General features: G+C 51.0%; 1 protein-coding gene across 1 annotated transcript in view; it reads left to right on the top strand.

Moving 5' to 3' along the window:
- Positions 1-4,565: 4,565 nt before the first annotated feature.
- The window catches only part of ADGRA2 (adhesion G protein-coupled receptor A2), a 122,607-nt gene continuing 106,587 nt past the window's right edge, over positions 4,566-20,585 (top strand). Inside the window, exon 1 of the mRNA XM_050939849.1 lies at positions 4,566-4,804. Coding sequence (XP_050795806.1) covers positions 4,566-4,804 — 239 coding nt within the window. The remainder of the gene's footprint in view (positions 4,805-20,585) is intronic.

Consider the following 20,585-nt stretch of genomic DNA (forward strand, 5'->3'; position numbering starts at 1 on the left):
CCATGTGCAGGGGCATGATTGCTTCAACGTGTTTTAGAGACCATTCCAGAGCTCTGGCTGCAGAATGCTGCCAGCCCTGACCAATATCCTCCAGGGCTCAAGAACTCGCCAAGCCCATTCCTGTCCGCTCATGAGGAACGCACAATTAATGACGTGTTTTCGAGGGCCCCTTCTAACCACTGGGTCAGACACATCGCCCTCGGAAAGAAAAGGCAGAGAGTGCCTCAATTATGGGCTGGCATTGGATCCAGGGCAATGCTCAGTATGTATTCGCATAGGCAGCCTCCTACCTCCCCACTGGCTCCCAGGAGGGAGGAGAAGTGAAATGGGTCATTAAGGCAACCCAGAATAAATCAATGGGTGAGAGCCTAGTCCTGAATGGCTAGGCCACCTACTGCTACCCATGGAACTCTGGACAATGCATAAATCTTCTCTCTGTGTCTCTTGGTTGGAGTTTCCTTAATTTCCTTGTGTAAATTAGTAACAAAGCATTAGGCTATTTCCCTGGTGGGATATTTGCAACTGAGCCCTGATTGCTATTTGTAGGATGATGGACCCACTCAGGCCTGCTGCTAGCTTCAGCTGACCAGTATTTTGGCTTTTTCAAACACTCCAATATCCTAATCCAAATACTTGTTTACTTAAGGTTTGAGCAGAGTGGCCTACTGCCATGCAGGGCAGTAAGCATAGGGCATGATTGTGTTTGCAGGACTGAGCCCTTGTTTTCTGCTTTGGGTGGTAGTTTTTTGAAATTCCCAGGGGCCTTGTCACTTTAAATCCTGTCGCAAAGGAACAGAATACCTTCCCTTTGTTACTAGCAACAGTGGAGGTTAGGAGTGAAAGAACTTTAATCCGCTAGGGTTAGATTTTCCAGAAATGGCTAACTTTGTTTAAAACTCTCAAAGTCAGTTTCCCTGTTGTTCAGTCAATATCATTGATGCAAAGCTGAGATCCTGCAACTTAGGGTTCACCTGCAGCACAGGAGCGAATGTATGTCTGTCTTTTCTGACTGTTTCTAATAGACACTGACAAAAAGATAAGTGGAAACACTTCTGTGAGTGTCAGTGTTTTTGAAAAGCTCATTTGCACCAAGTACGTGGTGGGCTCAGGTTAAGTTGCCTCCTGCTGTGATACTCACTCCTTGGAAAGGAAGGCTTAAAGCTCCATTTAGGAGCCCTGGCAGCCACAGCCTCCAGTCCCAACAGAGCTGGCTCCTCAGTGAGATAAAGCCTGTTCCCTGCCATTTTCTGTCTCTGAGCCATTACGATGAAACCTTAAAAACTAATTGGCTAGTGAGGAGTGTGTCAGACTCCACTTGGCATGCAGGCTTGACCCCAGGCAGCAGCGTGGGTGCTGGTCAGCTAAGCACAGGGCCATACCCACTTGCAAGACACTGTACAGCTTGACTGACCATACATAAAACCTTTCCCAGCCTCAGGATCCAGGGTGTGTGCTCATTCGCTCTGCTTGCTCAGGGAGGGAAGGGTGTTCATGTGCCATATTAGAATAACCCCTCCCAGGCTGACTGGGGTGAACTCCAATTAAGTCCTGTTGTCAATTTAATGGGGGACAAATAGGATGTTGGTTTCTAAGGAGGGTATAACTGGCTGGACCTCACTGGTCTCTAGTGCTAGAGTTCACTAGCATTTGGCTAGGTGCAGACAAGAAAGGCTTGGGGGCCCCTTGCAGCATTTCCTGGTAAAGAGATGGGTTCACTGTGAAACCTGGTTCTACAGAAATCATTCCCTCTCCCAGCTCTGCCTCCCTGGAGTAATCTCTCTTGACAGGCTGGGGAACTGCAGCTGCACTTTGCTTCTTTCAGTGGGTTTGTCTGTGCTTGCATTCCGTTCCAGTTTCACAGTCGCAGGTTCATTACAGTAACACTTTACATTTACCTAGTTCCTGCTACCCGAGGAGTTCAGTGCACTTTGCTGCTATTAATTTAGAATGACTGTCCCCAGTGAGGTAGGTCAATATCACCATTTTACAAATGAGACTAAGAGCGGTTAGGGGGCCAGTGCTGAAAGGTGCTGAGTGCTTTCTGGGTCCCTTTGCCTGCTCCATTGGCTTCTTGCCATTCCTGATCAGCTGAAACACACTGTGCCAGCTGGCTAGGGTTATGCATCTAAAGAGCTGTGCTAAAACTCCACCTGCCTGTGTCCCCAATGTGAAGATGTCTATGCGAGCAGCTTGGGCCTTTGTGCTGCTGTGAGTCTGCTCCCCTACCCTACCCCTGCAGTGAGCTGCTCTTCAAACAGCCCACTGCAGAGATATGTTTAGAGAAAGGAAGGAATAAAAATCCTCTCTCCTTCAGGAGGGATTAGTGGGCCCTGATAGCTACCCACAGTCCAACACTCCAGAAGTTGACGCTAGCCTCGGTACATGGACACACACCGCTGTATTAATGTGCTTAGTGTGGTCACATGCACTTGACTTTATACAATCTGTTTCCAAAAACCAGTTTCTGTAAAATCGGAATAATCCTGTAGTGTAGATGTACCCTGGGAGACGTCATAGTTGCAGAGACCCCTTTCCCCAGCCCTGACTCCCTCCTGTCTCATGGTGGGGCTCTTCAAGAGTTCATTGCCCTCTTTTGATCCCTTTTTATTTGAAACGCCACTGGGCTATGGCTGCAGAAAGCACAAGCCCCCTGTACTGGGAGATGAAGGGGAAACAGCAAAGACAGCTTCCACTAGTGGGACACAGGGTGCAGGGCCAGGATGAGCAATATTAAAGTTAGCATGAAAACCACTGAAGCAAACAGAAGCTTGAAAGCATGCAGTATGGAGGCCAAGAGGGGCTGGAAGAGAGAGACCACAAAGTGAACTGCAGAAATGCCTTTCAGTTCTTACTTCCCAGCACATGGTACCCTTCGCTATACTGCCTTCAGTCCACATGCATCATCCCTTTTGTGCTGTGTTTGTACAGCACCTAGCACAACGGGGTCCTAGCCCATGACTGGGCCTTGCAAGTGCTACTGCAGTACCTGTGAAGAATAGCAACAGGACATTCACACAGATTATGGACACTGTGGCTTCATCACGCACGCTTAAGCATCCCAGTCTGGCTGTAGACACTGAGACAAGTGATCTGACTCTCAAGGTGTTGAGCACCCCAGCAGCTCTCCAGCCACATGGGCATGCAACTAGAAAACAGGCCTGAGGAGGAAAACGGGAGTGAAGCAGGAAAAGGGAACCTGCTGGATAAGGCATGTGGGGCTGAGTGGGAAGCCAGGCAGAAGGGTGTGGGGATGGCTGTGTTACAGGACTTGAGCCGGTTGGAATGGAAGAGGGAGCAGTGGTTATCAGACTCCCCAAGATAGTGCAATAGCCCAATAAGGGGGGTTGCCTCAATCTTTAGTGCCACCAATGCCTCCTCCACGCTACAGGCCCTATCACAAACTACATCATTCAGCTTCAGCTCAACCCATTGCTACACCACTGCTACACCAGTGTCCTGGAAGGCTGCACTGTCACTGACTTGTGGCCCATTGGCTCAGCTCTTCTGTCTCCTAGGCAGATGGACAGGCTTTCCACCTTGCTAGGCGGTAACCTGCCAGGTGCTGTGCCAGGATGTGGTTCATCTGCTATCCAGTCTCCAATAGTGGCCTACAGCAAATGCTGCAGGATGGACGAAGTGTCCTGGCCCGATGGTCCCTGTACAGGAGCAGATGCTGCCCTCCCCAAACTTTGCAGATACAGAATGCCTCCTCTGAGGGAAAACCATCCTCCTGGCTCCAGCTCTGACCCAGCCCCAGCAGCCAGGTCACTGGGGAGAGTGACAGTGCTGTGGGGTGAGGGAACTGGGTGCTCTTAACACACTGCCCACGCCTGGCTTTGGACTCAGAGTGGGGGCAGGTCTGGCTGGGGGGCTTACCCAGCGCCCACGGGCTGCGCACCCGGTGTGTGGGGAAGGTTCCCGCTACCTCTCCACAGGAGCTCTGGGTGGGCACCTTCGGCGGCTCAGTGGGGCTGCTGGGGGAGGACGTCGGGGACTCCGGGGAAGAACCCTGGGAGGGCGGGTGCCGCGGGGCCCCGAGATGTGTCGGGGAGCGCTGGGGCGGAGGAACCCTGGAGGTTCGGGGAGGGCGCGCACGGGCCCTAGGGGCGGGGGCGGAGCCCAGGGGTTCGGTGGGCTGAAGTGGGGGCAGGCGAGCAGGGGCCGGGCTGGGCGCTCCCGGAGCAGGGCGGCGCTAGGGCCCCGCAGCCGGGCCGGGCGGAGCAGGGGAGGGACCCGAGTGGCAGCCGCAGAAACCGCTAGGTCCCATCCCGAGCGCAGCGGCGGGACACTTCCCCGCCGGCAGCCGCGGAGCCCGAGACCCCTGACCATGCCGCGGGCTGCGCAGGGCACCGGGCAGTCGCGGGAGGCAGCCAGGCGCCGGGGCGGCTCTGGGGGGGCCTGAGGGCGGAGCGCCCCTGGGAAGGAGCCGGGACCCTGCGCATGGCTGCGCCCGGGACCTGGCTCTAGGGGGCCCGCACCCCTGTGCGCCCAGGGCCCTTCCTCCAGCGGAGCCCCGGCCGGGGGCGGCGTCTCGTGGCTCGGGGGCGCCCGGCGAGGATGGGCTGATGGGCTCGGGGCCGCCCCGCAGGATGCGCTGCGCGGCCGGGCTGCTCTGCCTGGCCGCCTGGCTGTGCGCGGGGGGCGCCCGTAGCTGCCCCGCGCAGACCCCCCGCTGCAAGTGCGTGGGGGAGCGGCCCAAGGGGCTGGGCCTGCCCGGCGCGGCCCGCAGGAAGGTGATCTGCAGCGCCGAGGAGCTGCCCGAGCCGCCCGACCCCCGCCTGCTGCCCAACACCACGGTCACCCTGTGAGTAGCGAGCGCGGGCTGGGCTGGGCGCGGCGGGCGGGTGGGCAGCGACAGTCCCGGCTGCCGGGACCCCCCACCCCAACGGCACCCAACAGCCCCTGGTTCCCGCTGCCTGGTCCAGCACCCAATGCCCCCTATCTGGTTCCTCCATCACCCACTGTCCGTACCTCTAACAGCCGCGGACTCCCCCTGCCTGCCCCCAGCATGAATCCCCCCCATACCTGCTCTCTACGCACCCAGAGTGACTCCCCCTGCCAACCCCACATCCAGCGTGCCCCTATCTACCTACTCCCCAGCACCCGCCATCCCCCTAACACAGGGGTTCTCAAACTGGGGGTCGACTCCTCAGGGGGCATGAGGTTATTACATGGGGGTCGTGAGTTTTCAGCCTCCACCTTAAACCCTGCTTTGCATCCAGCATTGATAATGGTATTAAATGTATTTTTAAAAAGTGTTTTTAATTTGTAAGGGGGGTTGCACTCAGAGGTCTTCTATGTGCAAGGGGTCACCAGTACAAAAGTGTGAGAACTACTGCCGGAACAGCCACCGATCGATCTCTCCTGCCTGCCCCCAGCACCCACCCTGATTCCCCCTACCTGCCCCATACACACCCAGAATGACTCCTCTGTCTACCCCTGTGCCTCTCTCTGCATTCCCCCAACACCTCACCCAGTGCCTCCCAGTGACTGCTCCCAACACCCCCAAAGTTCTCCTTCTGACAGCCCCTCCGCTTGCCCCCCCCCCCCAACTCTTACATACATCTCCCTTTTTTCCACCAGTCACTTCGCTTCCCTTAGGCCAGACGTTTTTCCTGTGTGTAAACTCTGATGGGCTGTTGGAATCCAGGGTCCAGCGCTCCCTGGCCAGAGGGGATGTTGGGAAGTGTTTGTTTGTTTGTTGAGGGCTGTAAGCAGGCGCGGCTTCCAAACCACATAATGACCAGCCCAGGCCCCTGCCTTGGGGGAGCGGGGGAGGAAGGGGGCTGAGAGTTCAGGCATGTGATTGGGATGATGATGACTTTGGTTGCGGGACTAGGGCCCACTTGCACTGGAGGTGAGGTGAATCGAGGAGGCTGTGCGTGGGATCCTTGCACACAGAGACCCTGTGTGTACATCAGTAGACATGATTTCCTAGGATCTCCCATCATCACAGCTGTACCCAGGGGGTGACAATGGGAGCTGGTGCTGTCAGCGTTCTAGCCGCCATGGGGTCTGAGTGCGCCCAATGGCGGAGTGTGCACCAGTGGGAAATTTGCGTAAGCACAGCCGGGGCGTGGGGGGCCATTCCTAGAACATCTGTGACATGGAAGAAGGCATCAGGCAGGGAGGACAGAAAACCCATGGGCAGCAACTCGGGCTCCAACTGTGTCTTGGTCTTGTCGACTTCCAAGTGTGCCACTCTTGGTGCGCTCGTTGGGCCCAGTCTCACAGCCTGTGCTCAGGCCAATAGTTCCACTGACTTCATTAGCACCACTAACCAGAATACGGTCTGTCCATTCTCAGCCCTGTTCGTATCAGGTCAGACAGAGTCTTCAAGAAGACTGGAAGAATGGAAGTGGCTAGATAGGCATGGTCAGGACTGTAAAAAAAAATTCTCTTTGTGGGCCTGATCCAGAGTCCACTGAAGGTAGAAGAAAGAGGCCCATTGATTTCAGTGGGGCTTGAATCAGGATGGGTCTCGTTTCCTACTGGTCTGTATTGGCAAAAGTTCCTAGTGCAGGCCTGGCCTGAAAATCAGTGAAATCAGTTTCACTTTGGTTTATAGTCAGTTTCATTTCCACCTTTTCCTTTGCCAACATCTGGGGCTTTACACAGAGAGCTTTTGTTTGAAAACAACTGTTTCCACTGGAAATAATAAAGCACAGGTTTCTTAAAATAGCTCCCTTCCCCTCAGTTTGATCTGGCAATGTAAATTAGGGAAAGTTTTTAAAAGTTCCATCTGTCTTTTCATTGTAACACTTGATTTTCAGTGGTTTGTATGCACAGAAGAGGTCTCACAGTTGAAACTTTTCTTAAAAGTCCTCGGAACCCCACTTTGTCAGTTGAGGCAATGTTAATATTACTTTATGCTCATCTGGAGCCCGATCCTGCCAAGGCTTTTTCACTTGCTTAGCCATACAGGCAGTAAGCAGGGTTCACTGGGACTGCTCACAGGGTGTGATGTTAAGCACATGCATTGAGTCCCTGCACCTGCAGGTGTGTGCTTCATTTTATGCATTGTGAATTGTCCTATTGAAGTCAACCGGTCTATTTGCAGTGCATAAAGTCAAGCACTTGCATAAGTATTTGTAGGGGCATGTTTTCTGAGCTCCAGCATATAGGCAGTGGAGCCATTTTTAAAAAGCCAAGCAATGCTCTTGTTCTGTGTTTAACTCTGGTTTGGATTTACTCTTGCGTCAATTTTTGTTAAGGCTGTTGGTATGTAGTGGTGGTGTACTTATCAGTTTGTTTTTTAATTACAAAATAAGGAATTTTGTTTTTAAAGCCGTGACATGTGTGTGCAGTGGCTGTGCGGATCATTCAAGTTCAGAAAGGGTGGGGTTACCCTAGCAAGCAAGCCTACTGCACTCTGGCGCCTGACACGTTTGGGGTTCTGTTCATAAAGTACATTTTATCCCCCCGGCCATATTTTAGCCTGTGCTCTAGCATACTTGACATATTGGCTAAGATTTTCAAAAGCAAGTAGTGATTTCATGTACCCAGCTTGTATTGCTTTAAAAGGGTCTGATTCTCAGAGTGTGGGTGTTCAGGGCTTTCTGAAAACCAGGTCCCTTTCAGAGATCTCAATCTGGGTCCCTGAAAAATGAAGCATCCAGATTTTCTAGTCCTTTTTGGAAATCTTGGCCAGTGGGTGTGCCTGCGTGTGTGTGTACACATAGATAACCTATTTTGGCAATGTGAAAATCTTCCCACAAAGACAACACTAAAAGATGTAACTACAATAATACCACTGTAAATAGTCCCAAAACAATAAAACTAGTGAGTTTCATAATTAACAGTGATACCTGCCATATGTAATCTACTCTCTCCTTTAATTACCACCATACATAACTCAGAAATTCTGTTAAGACATCTGATCACTCTTCTCACTTCCCAGAGAAAACTGCTTTTTATTTTTATATTTTTTTTCAATTTACATCCCTGTCTCTTCCAAATGTGCACTAGGGCCCTGATTCATTAGTCCAGGCTTATTCAACAAAACACACAAACACTTGCTTTGATGCTTTGCTGAACTGGGACTTGGATGTGTGGCTAACGGACTTTATTAGCTGCTGCTGAAATGCTGTATAGGAGGAAAGAACCAAACCACACTGAGTGGCGGGGACGGTGAAAGCAGAAAGGGCATTTTGAAGTCTGTCTTTCACTGATTTAACATTGCTAGTTAATTTGCTGCTTAATTTTCAGTAATTTGGCTCTCGGAGGGAGAAGCTCATTTGCTGATAGGGTTATACAGAGACAGCACGCAATGCAAAGTAGCAAAGCTCGATTGACCATACAATGAACATTAAGGGGCACCACTCAAATCTGACATGAAACTGACAAACACAGGCAGAAAGCTACAAATATTCAGTGACCCCAGACTTTAGTATCCAACACTAAACGTGATTTATTCTAAACCTTTTCCAGATGGAAAAATCAAAACCAGAGGCTTCTAGTTGATGAGCGGCCCGTTTAGATTACGAGGCGTAGTGGCTTGGTCTTCCGTTGGATTTAAAGTAGGAAAGCAGCAGTTGGCCCTTGAGAGTCACAGGGCATCCGTTCCATTCTCTGTAGGTACTCACGCTGCTCTCATCACTGTCGTATCTGAACGCCTTCCAGTCCTGCATTAAGCAACGTGACTAATGTCTATTTCTCAACGAGTGGTACTGCTGAAAAAATAGTTGCACTTCAAACCCATTCTGAAGGATCTGACAGGGGAAGATCTATGGGCAAAGCTCCTGAGTAACTCTGCAGGAGAGACTCTTTAGATAAAGTTGTAGAGCAGCTGATTCTTCCTGGGAAATGTTTAGGTACATTTTGTTTAGAACAATAACGATAACACTTGGCACTTAAAAGTAGGGCCCTAATTCTAGTCGTCTTCAGGTCTGGCCAGAATACAGGGACATGTTAGGCCTGAACGACCAGCCCTAATTCTGTCTAGCTTCTGTGCCCAAGCAAGTTATTCCTGCCAGAAAGTGATGTAACTGGTATGGCACAGGGGTGCATGGGCCCTGGCCAGGGTGGTACGTGCTAAAACACATGGAGCACGCTCCCTGCCCCACCGTGCATCGCTCCTCTGTTGTTCTGCCTGCCTGTGGAAGTTGGGGGAGACCAGCATGTTTGAGCTGCAGCCAGAGTGGGGAGCACCCATGCGTGTGCATGACCCGCAGCCAGAACATGTCCTGTGATGTTGTAAAAGCCCTGATGGTTTGTGTTTTGAGTTTCTCTCTCTCTTTTTTTCTTTTAAACCGCTAGGGGTGTTTGATGGAGCCAAGATCTTTGTGGCTTCAGAGTCTCAGCAGTCGCGGCTGCTTATTCACTCCTCAAGTGAGACTCCTCGCTGGTATCACAGTACTCCCCACCGCAGCCAGAGGGAAGGCATGGGGAAAATAAGCAGCAGTGGTGGATAAGAGCCAGTGCATCCAAGATCCCGGTTCCATGTGAATGTGTCCAGTAATGGAAACCAGGGTTAGAGAGAACCAGGCACAGAGGCAGAGCCACCTCTAAAGCCTTCCATCAGGTGTTGGAGGGTTGACCTCCATGGATTAAACCCCAGCCTAGGCAGCCTCTTTCCATAGTGGCATGAGTGATGTGGATGAGAGGATCAGAATCCACGTTTTGTATTTTCCTGCTGTGTCTATAATGCATGGCTGATGCTCATGGAAAGCCTTCTGTTTAGAGAAAGTACAGCTCATTTTCTCTCCATCCAGCTCCCCCATGGGGATCGGTGCTACGCAAATAGATAGAAGCAAAACCAGTGAAATGCCAGCAGATGTTTAACTACAGAAATTAACTCCATGTGGTGGAGTGTCTCTGGCAAAGGAAGAGGCCTGATTTGCCGAGAACCAGGGATGCTGAGTGGTGGGGATTGTCTGCTCTGCCATTTGATTGAAGTCCTCACGTTGTGCCCGGGAGGCTCTATGCAGACCATTGCACTCCAGGGGAGCAGCATGGCTAAGGGCTTGATCCTGCAAGGTGCCCAGCACCCTCCAGTCCCATTGAAGGCTGTGGAAGTCGAAGTTGCTCAGTATCTCACAGCATCAAGTCTTAAATAGCCACAGCTGTCTTAGCATGACATTCTGCATGGCTTGACTCCATCCTCTTGCCAAAGCAACTCCGTCACCTGGAGTCAATTTCTAAGGAAATGGAACAGCTGCAGGTATGGGATGTTGTTGGCTTTGGTTAGAGCTTTTGTGCTTTGTTGTTGCAAAAAAAAGCAATTTCTTCAGTGTGCAGCCATTAGAATGTGCCTCTGCTAATGTTCTTCTCTAGCACCCAGGACCCAACGTCAGGCACGCTCACATGCTGGGGGAAGTGTACAAAGGGGGAAGGTGTATTAGGCCACTAATATCCTAGTGCAGTATGAACAAAAGTTGCCAGTTAGCACTTGTTTATGTTTGTCTCTCACCTGCCCTTGCATACATGCATGTTTTGGTGCACACATGCATGTTTGTGTGTGCCATATGAGCTGGTCTGTGGCATGTTTTGGGGCTTTTACAGCTACTCTGGTTGGCACAAAGAGCCATTATCTAAGCTGCAGCCTTGTGGATTAGTAATGGAAGAAACACTCTAGGCTCGCCAGACTGTTTTCCTTTCCTTAGGGACACGGCTGGAGGGTTCCCTAAAATGCATTCTTCCTGCATGGGTCACTTATTTGAAATGGCCCAAGTTGTGGGTTTCCCAGAACTTCTCTAGGGAAACTGCTTGTTTGCTCATGATGGTCCATGCCTATGTTACTATAATCTGGTTTCACAATTTAACTCCCGTGCATTAGATTCCAAGCAGTGGAGCCCAGTGAAGCAGAGTTTCTCTCTCTCCTCCCTGCCCTTTCTGGTACATGGTAATGGAGATGCATGAGAAGACTCTTTGAGGGTTTTGTGAGTGAGATCATCCAGGAGCAACCAGACTTGACTGATATTTGTGTATCAAAAACTGGGCTTCTGGTACCTCTTTTGCAGCCATAGTTTATGGTGTGAATGCCGCTGCTCAGTTATAAAGTCCAGCACACCCATACCTGGGGTTCTGCTCTGTCTGGCTACACATCGCCCCATCTGGGGGATGTGGGTGAAGAGAGAATGCAGTTCTGCCTCTCGTGCCACTTCTGATGTTCGTCCAAAGGCGCTGCGAGGTGACGGGGCCCTTTCAGACCTGTATTAATAAGGTTTTAATTCCCACCCCCTTGGAATGACCTCTGTGCTAATAGCCTAATGGAAAAAGTACTGTATTCTTAACAAGACACAGATAGCCGTGTTAGGCCACAGCCAACCCTGCTGTTACACACGCAGGAGTCCAAACCTCTTCCAGATGTGGAATTCTAGAGCAGGCCTCATTTCTGTGCACAGCTTGATTGCACCAAAATTGCATATTGTCTGGGGGAATATAGGGTTTCGACTTATGACCAATTTCCAGTTCTACTTGAACTGCCCTGGCTGAGACCTGTTTATCCTGGGCCTCGCAGATGGTTTCTTTCTCAAACTCTTTTCAGCCTCTTATTTGTTATTTATTGGGCTGCAGTTGTGGCAGCTTTTTTCCTCCTTCTCCCCCCTTCTTCTCTTTGAAAAAATCGTCTCCCAAAGGCAGAGAGACTCTGGCGGCTCGCACGCTGATTTAATCATGGCAAGGCTAGGGAACTGGAACTAAGAAGATTGCACAGTAGAGCACATATGGACGTGAGGGCTCATTCTGCCGGCTTCCTCCTTGGCCTCCAGTGCCTGCCCAAGGTGTAAAGAGGACACGTCTGTGGAGCAGGCCAAAGTTGTTAGACCCCTTTGAGGTGAGTGTGAGGAAGGCTGGTCTTTGGAGGAGGGGTACTATATGTGTATTTGAACAAGCTTCCATTTTCTTAGGAAATGTCTTGGCCAGCAACTGTCGTGACCCCGCTCTGAGATCAACCTCAGTGGGTCTTCTCACAGTCATCACGTCCGTCCCCTGTATAGCAGAGACCTGCTCAAGATGGGGTTGCTGAGTGGCTCTGATCTCTGGCACACGTAACCGCTCTGCCAGTGGGTTTGAGTGCAAGCTGTTAGGCTCATGCTGGGCTGGTGCCGCACAGAGTTCCTCTGCACAGTAGTGCCCAGAGAGTCATTTCCCTGCCTAGTTTTTCTGGTTTGAGTCTGGGCCAAGCTGGTAGTGACTGCAGTCTGTTCCCGCCTCATGTCTCGTTTGTGCCTGTGTGAAACCGCTTTGGTGGGTCTCGGCCCATCTCCCAGAGGACAAGCGAAAATGCCACCACAGCTGGCACTAATTGGCCCTCTGGTTGGCAGATTTGCCAGCAGCGGTGAGGAGTCAATGAACCAGAGACTGAGCTCTCCAAGACACGCTGAGACACAGACGGACCCACAGTATGATTACAGACCGTACAGTGCTCTGTCACCAGAGGATCTGAAGAAGGATGGTCCAGTGCTTAGGATGTTAGCCTAGCACTTGGGAGACGTGGGGTCAAGTCCCTCCTCCACTGCTGAGGGCTGGGGGAAAGCCAAGAGATGCAGGGGAGCAAGGGGTTCAGACAGAGGCATCTCTTAGGGGAGGATTTATTAACAGGGATACTTCGTATCCTAGTAAAGAGGGGAGGATGGACGTTGATAAAGTACAGATAGGAACTAAAGAGAAGCAGATGAAAAAGAATTCTATTCAGTTACATCACATGAAGGCAAACAAGTAAATATTGACAAATGTCATAGGTGCTTATGTACAAATGCTAGAAGACTAAATACTAACATGGGTGACCTTGAGTGCCTGGTATTAAATGAGGATATAGCTATAACAGGCATTGCAGACACTTGGTGGAACGATGAATGTCAATGGGACACAGTAATACCAGGGTACAAAAGATATGGGAATGACAGAGTAAGTCGCATTATATGGGAAAGAAAGCATAGAGTCAAATACAATAAAAATCTTAAATGACTCACACAGTACCATCGAATTGCTACAGACAGAAATTCCATGCCTGAACAATAAGAGTGTAGCCGTAGGAATATACTGTTGGTCACCTGACCAGGAGGGAAACTGTGATTGCGAAATGCTCAGGGAGGTCAGAGAGGCTACAAAAACAAAAAGTCAACAATAACAGGGGATTTCAGCTATCCTTATATTGACTGGGAACATGTCACTTGAGGACAGGATGCAGAGATAAAATTTCTAGACACCATTAATGACTGCTTCTTGGAGCAGCTAGTCCTAGAACCCATAAGGGGAGAGAGAATTCTTGATTTAGTCCTAAGTAACACACAGGATCTGTCCAAGAGGTGAATATAGCTGAGCCATCTCTGTACCAGATGACTGGCAGATAGCTAATGTAAAGACAATTTTTAAACATACTCCAGAGGCGATCCTGGCAATTACAGGCTGTTTCAGTACTGGGAAATTGGTTGAAACTATAGTAAATAACAGACTTATCAGACACATAGATGTACACAGTATTTTGGGGAAGAGTCAACGTGCCTCTTATAAAGGGAAATCATGCCTCACCAATCTATTAGACTTCGAGTGGGTCAAATAGCATGTGGCCAAGGGTGATCGAGTGTGCATAGTGGAAAGCCTTTGACAAGATCCTTACCAAAGGCTCTTAAACAAAGTAAGCAGTGATAGGATAAAAGGGAAGGATCGCTAATGGATCAGGAACTGGTTAAAAGACAGGGAACAAAGGGTAGGAATAATGATCAGTTTTCATAGTAGAGAGAGATAAATAGTGGGATCCCCCAGGGATCTGTACTGGGATTTGTAGTGTTCAACATATTCATAAGTGATCTGGAAAAAGGAGTGAACTCTGAGGTGGCAAAGTTTGCGGACAATACAAAATTACTGAGGATAGTTAAGTCCACAGCAGACTGCGAAGAGTTACAAAGGGATCTCACAAAACTGGGTGACTGGACAACAAAATGGCAGATGAAATTCAGTGTTGATAAGTGCAAAGGAATGCACATTGGCAAACATAATCCCAACTATACATACAAAATGTTGGGGTCTAAATTAGCTGTTACCACTCACAAGAGATTTTGGAGTCAACCCAGATAGTTCTCTGAAAACATCCATTCAGTGTGCAGCAGCAGTCAAAAAAGCTAAATTTACGTTAAAAACCGCTAGGAAAGGGATAGATAATAAGACTGAAAATATCATAATGCTAAAATCCATAATAGACCCACACCTTGAATACTGCATGCAGTTCTCGTCACCCTGTCTCAAAAAAAATGAGAATTGCAAGAAGCACAGAGAAGTGCAACAAAAAATTATTAGGGGTGTGAACGGCTTCCATATGAGGAGAGATTAAAAGGATGGAACTGTTCATCTTTGAAAAGAGACAACTAACAGGGGACATGACTGAGGTCTGTAAAATCGCAAAAGGTGAGGAGAAAGTGAACAGTGAAGTGTTATTTACCCCTCCACATAACACACGAATGATGAGTCACCTGATTATTTCAATAGGCAGCAGATTTAAAAGAGACAAAAGGAAGTATTCTTCACCCAAAGCACCATCCATCTGTGGAACTCATTGCCAAGGGATGTTGTGAAGGCCAAGAGTATAACTAGGTTCAAAAAAGAATTGGATAAATTCATGGAGGATAGGTACATCAATCGCTAGGGATGCAACCCCATGCTCTGGGTGGTCCCTAGCCTCTGACTGCTAGAGCTGGGATTGGAAGACGGGGGATGGATCACTTGATAATTGCTTGTTCTGGTCATTCTCTCTGAAGCGTCTGGCACCAGCCACTGTCAGAAGACAGGATACTGGGCTAGCTGGACTATTGGTCTGACCCTATATGGTCGTTCTTATGTTCTTACAAGTTCCTTGTGTGATCTTGGGGAAATCAGTTAGCCTCTGTGTGCCTGCATTTCCCTTCTGTAGAATGGGGGAAAACAGCACTGCCCTACCTCACAGGAGTGTAGTGAGGATAGTGCATCAGATAAGTATGAAAGAGAGATCTCAGAGCTTCACAAAAGTAGGTCAGTGCTGCTGTTCCTGTTCTGCAGATGAGGAGGGGAAGTGACTCACCGTGGACCCACAGCTGGTCAGTGGCCGAGCTGGGAATAGACCCCACGAATGAAGGATGCCTGTGTGGGTGCCCATTGGGAAGCTCTCCTCCCACTCCAGCATTGGGAGGATGTTGACTTTCGCCCCAGAGCAGCTGCTCCTTCCCCATGTGTTTCTGATCATCCCTAGTGTGAGCATGATTGGCTGGCGGGAGCGAGCGTCTGCAGAGCATTCCAAGGCAGGTAGAGCCTGTAGCTTCCTAGCCTTGTTTTTGCCCCCCGGCGCTCAGGCAGAGCAGGCTGTAGGGGTTCCCCGAGAGGGCTGAGTAATGCCCATGTTCTGTAGAAGCTGCCGGGCTGAGTCGGTCTGTAGCCCAGCTCCTCGCTGCTGCAGGTGGAGGGCCTGGCATGCGGAGAGTGCATCCTGCTTTGCAGCACGCAGTGGTGCTTGAATGGTTACAGGCCGGGGGTTTCCTCTGCCCTTCCTAACCCTTTTGAGCTGTACCCTCACAGTGTGACACTGCCTAGGTCTGGGCCTGGAGAAGTGCTGGTAGGCCACACCCGATCGTGCTGTTGACCAGAAAGGGCCAGGTTGAGCCACAGGGGCTTTCGCTGGTGCTGGGTCCATCAGTGGGTGCTGGCACCTGAACAGGGGCTGAAAATGAGCGGTGTCCGAAACCAAACCACTACCCAGGCCTCAGTTAGTGTGTTAGAGGGGGTAGGACAGCCCCCATCTCTGTCTGCACCGTACATCAACCTGGCCACCTCCCCCAGAGACTCTCGGCTGATGGACACATTCCAGCTCTCGGGAGCCAAGGTGCCAAGTATTTGGCTTCTGTGACGTGAACACTGGGAGGAGGCTGGGCTAGCAAATCATCAGCTGCCCCTTGGGGTATGGTCCAGGCGGGGAGAGGGCCTGCCTGGTCTCTCTCTCTCCTGGAAAGCCAGTCCCCTGGCATGCTGCTCGTCCCAGGCAAAGGGCCAGCGTGAGGCCTGGAGCAAGAGAACCTCTACGTCCAGCTCAGCCAATTGTGGCGGGGTCCAGGGGAGCTCCTTTTCTCGCCAGCAGTAGACTCTCCTGGGTGCTGATGTGAAGGCATTTCTCCTCCAGCGCAGCGCCAGCTGACGTTCACACATGGCTCCGGGGAAGTGGGAGAGGACTAGCAGCTAATGACGCTTGTTTCTTTTGGTGCAGGGAGGGCCCTGGAGGATTATATTGATATTCCCAAGGTGACTCTCCAAGAGCCTCTGCTTGTTTACATCTTAGGTTCCCGGCAGCAGCTAGTGCAGTTTCTAGTGGTTCAGCTCAGAGCAGGCTCAGCCATCAGCCTCCAACCCACTCTTCCACCTTGGGTCTTGTTGCAGCAATGTACAGGGCTGCTGCAGAGCATGGCAAGGGGATTCCTGCTCCCCTAAAGGAGTGGTGGGTGCACAGGCACTGCACTTGTCCTAGGGCAGCTGCTGGAAAGGGCTGAATCATTTGTTCTGTATCTGCCAGTGAAATCCCTTTAGCTGTAATCTAGTGCGTAATCCCTGGGTTGGATTGAAAAGGGGAGCTAGCTGCCCCATTCCAGCAGCGTCTTGTGCCCATTTGTTCATTGTCCATCCATTGTGAATGCCTCTGCTGCTTCCCTCTCTCATGGAACTACGCCCTGCACGGGTCATGTTGCGTTTGCTGTCAGTCCCTGTGCGTGACTTGCCCCGAAGCTTGATGCTCTTGCCCTAACCAGCCTGCATCTTGGATGCAGAAGCTTGGTAGTGAGGGGAGGAAGGGTTGATGTGTCAAGATGGGGATCAGCCTCCCAAGGGGAAGCAGTGGCAAGTTTATTTCATGGGGCATTTGGTCATAAGGTGATGCGCTGGGGAGCATGTGCTCGATAACACACCTTGCTGTAAGAGATTGAGCAGCACCCTGATAGTCCTCTTGCACCTCTTGAGTTCGGGGCTCATGTAGCTAGTGAATTTCTTGCCCATCACCGTGAGTTCTACTTTGATCCACTTTGGCTGAAAATATTGGCTGTTCCTTATTTTATTGCTATGTCCCACATAATTTAGAAATGACCTCATCCCTCTGGCAACGGCTGCACCAGGGCCATTCCTAAGCCACCCTGAAATGCGCAGCTTGAGTCCCAGGCCCTGCCTCGGTCTCGTCCTGTTAGGAGCTTCTGGGGACAGCTGCAGAGGGCAGCTGGCTTTGCTGTGGTGCTCTCCTCCACTCTCCCAAGATCTGCTGTGGCTCCGTCCGAGCTCCTGAAATGTGAGCTGGCAGCTGACACTTTGTGCTCCAGGTTTGTGTGGCAAAGGTAGTAAATTAAAGTGATGTTAAGGCCAAGCAGGAGGGACTCCATAGGTCACTCAGGACACCTGTTGCTGCCAGCCAGACCTGGAAAACTTCAGGACAGGTCAGTGATGGAGTGGAGCTAGGCCAAACTGCTCAGACAGCACTTAGCCGCCATCCGTTCCTAGAGAGATCTACACCCTCTCCGCATGTCTCTGCAAGCATCCCTCAGTCCTACGCACACATGGGACTTTCCTGCACACGGTTTTATTCCTCTTTGAACCAGGATGCGGTTTGCTTTTTGAAACGAGTGGGCAGTTAAACAGGAAGTTGTGCCCGGAAGGAGTGCTGGAGGCCATCAGTGGCCTGACACAGGCAGATGTGAGTGTTTTTTCGCTCCCTTCTTAACACAGTGCTCAAAACCAAGGACTGTTGTCTTAGAATCAGCGGCAGGTGGGGTGGCTAGCTGCCTACTGGCTGGTCCCAATCCTTTGCCAGCAATGGAGCCGGGAAGGGAATCTGAGAGCAGCACGGCATGGGCCATAGGGGCCGGGTGGGAGGCAAGACAGAGAACGAGGCCCGTGCTCCAAGCACAGAACCTGTTGTGCAATAAGAATTAGCATCCCCTTATCTTTCTCCAGCACTGGGGAGCTTGCTGAGGGTTGCATGCTGGATCCAGCCATCAGCATGTGTTGGTGCGGAGCTTTCTGCAGGGAGTGCTCTGCAAAGCAGCGTGTGAGAGGGACGGCTCGGGTAGGTCATGGGGCCTGAGAGCCGTCGACATGGTGAAGGCTCCAGGCCATTTGCACCCCTGCTCCCTTACTCTTCTCTTTTGTTTTGTTCTTGTTCCTAACCTTCATTTCAACTCTTCCTCCTTCTGGGGGCATGAATGACATGGCCACTGATCCTGTTTTTATAGGGTCTGTTGATGAGACAGTCTAGGTTCCCCCTTCCCCACCCTCTTGCTTTAGGAGTTGCCCCAGCGCTACACGTTACTGCTTTTGTCTGAGGAACGAGCAGCTGTCCAAATGAGCAGTCCAGGCCCCGAGCCCGGTGTAAACCTGCCGCCACATAAAACCTGTTCGCCTTCCTCCCCCGAATTGGGCACATCTGGATCACCTTTCCCTTAACGGGACACACAAGATGTAGGCAAGTGCTGCAGGAGCGGGAAAACACCTCGGCCCCTTTTAGCTGCTGGTTACTGGCTGGGCGGCAACGGGCGTCTTGGAGGTTGTGTTTTCCACACAGGCGAGAACAAGACCGTGTTCAGCCATGGCTCTGTTTGTAATGCAGGCAGGGTCTAGGAAAGCAGATGGGCGTTGTCAGAGCATAGAGGGCTGAAACACCTAATACTGTGCCCTTAGCATCCCCTTTCATCTCAGTCTGTCCAAGGGCTTTACTGTGAGCAAGGGAACTGAGCACTAACGATAAGGTGATCTCCCCAAGAGCACGCAGCAAGTGTGTTGCAGAAGAACCCTGGAGTCCTGACTCAGGATACTCTGCTCCCTCGCATAGTTCATAAAGTGACAGACTTGAGTATGGAGCCTCCCAGTGGGATGACCTCTGCCAGGGCTCTGAGCATGGTTGGATACCCAGTGCTGCCCGCTGTCCTTGTTTGATCGTGAGTTTTGAGATATTTGATTGCTTTTCTTAAAGCCCTATCTCCTGGAGTCAGGTGATTATGTGAGAATCTCAACTTTCTTTTCTTTCTCTCTCTCTCTCTCTTCTCCCTCCCCCCCCCCCCCCACCCCGTAACTTTCTGGCTTTCTTGGTTGTGCTGAAAAGCTGGAAAAGGTGAATCCTGAAGGCAAATAAGCCCCCAATTTGTATTGTTTTAAAAAAAATCTCCTGCTTTTTCAGCCAATCTCCTGATTGTTTTGGCAATACTGGAAACCTCACAGCAGCGTGCCAATTCTCTGCTGTCGCAGGGAGTCCTCCCTCCCCCTCCCAGGTATCTGATATGTCAGGGGAGGTCTTACTGCCTGCGCCGTACTGGCCATTTCGCACTCTCTCTGGGATTTTATTTTTCCTGTTCTAACAAAAGCAAGTGTTGGAACAATAATTTTCAGGCCTCCAAAATAGCCTGCTTTGACGTGAGCCTCAAGACAACGCCCTGGGCATGTCGCAGCGAAGGGAAGAGCCCTGAACCTGTGAAAACAAAGGGGGGAGCTGGCTGGGAGGTGAGGTCAGGGGGTGCCACTTGGTCATGCCCTGGCTGGGCAGCAGCCTGGATTTATTTGTCTGCCCCTGTTCACGATGAGGCCAATGGGATTTTAGCCCTTAGCTATAGTGGCACCACGGGACCCAGAGTGGGGTGCGGAGGCTTTTTGGCATTGCGTCACTAGTTCAAGTCTAAACCCTAGTGACCTGTGGCTTCTGATCCCCCATTTCAGATCATAATGGCCAACCTGCAGTTGGCAGCGTCCACCCGTTTCTGCAGAGAGAGGCTCAGAAAGGAATGTGCCCTGAAGACAGGACTCCCCTTTGGCCCACCAGCACAGATCATCTGTTCCGGTCGGGGGTAGGCCCAGAGGAGTGGCGTGCTGGGGGATACCACTGCTGCTTCCTGAGGCTTGTAACCTGGCAACTTTCTCCCACATGAAACCTGCATTTAGACCATCCAGTGCAAACCGATGAGTTCTCCCTGTCCCCCATCCCCCGGGAGTGGCCCATAACGCATCAGCTCTGGAGCCATGTGCTTTAAATTAATGCACTTAGAAAGCAAAGCATAAATCCTCCCCCTCTATTACTGCGCTCCCATCTGATGGTATTTGTCTTTCTGCTGCATGTCTCCATCCTGCCGACCGCGTTCTGACCGAGGGGGGCTAGCATCTCGCCACCTCCTTTTTTGGTGGGGTCCATAGGAAGTTTGTTGTTTTAGCCGCTGTGTTTCTGGAGCCGTTGTTTATCCAAGTGGATTCCAGCGGGCTTGAGAAAACAACCTGGCCTCTTTGCTTTTGGCTCGTCTTTCGTGATTTAAAAAAATCCCCTGTGTTGACGCTCAGCAGTGACTCGACGGTGCTGCAGCAGGACTTGGCACCCAGCAATTAAGTCCTATTAACTTCAAACCACTGGAACTTCTCGGAGACTCTGCGCGACAGGTTTTTGACACAACCCCAAACACGCTCCACATTAGGGAGCGTCAAGTGTTGTACAAAAGCTGCAGCTCTCTGGGCTCGGAGGAATCCCCGACAGCCGCTACATCTGTGTCAAGTGCTCCTGGGTGTGACTGTCCGTGGACAGTGTTGTCTGCCCAGTGCCCTGAGCCTGCCTGCCACTGGGCTGCTGCCAGTTATTTCCATTTGACTCAATGCTTTAATTCCTAATCCCCACA

This window comes from Gopherus flavomarginatus, chromosome 2, assembly GCF_025201925.1.
Source record: "Gopherus flavomarginatus isolate rGopFla2 chromosome 2, rGopFla2.mat.asm, whole genome shotgun sequence".
Classification (NCBI taxonomy): Eukaryota; Metazoa; Chordata; order Testudines; family Testudinidae; genus Gopherus; species Gopherus flavomarginatus.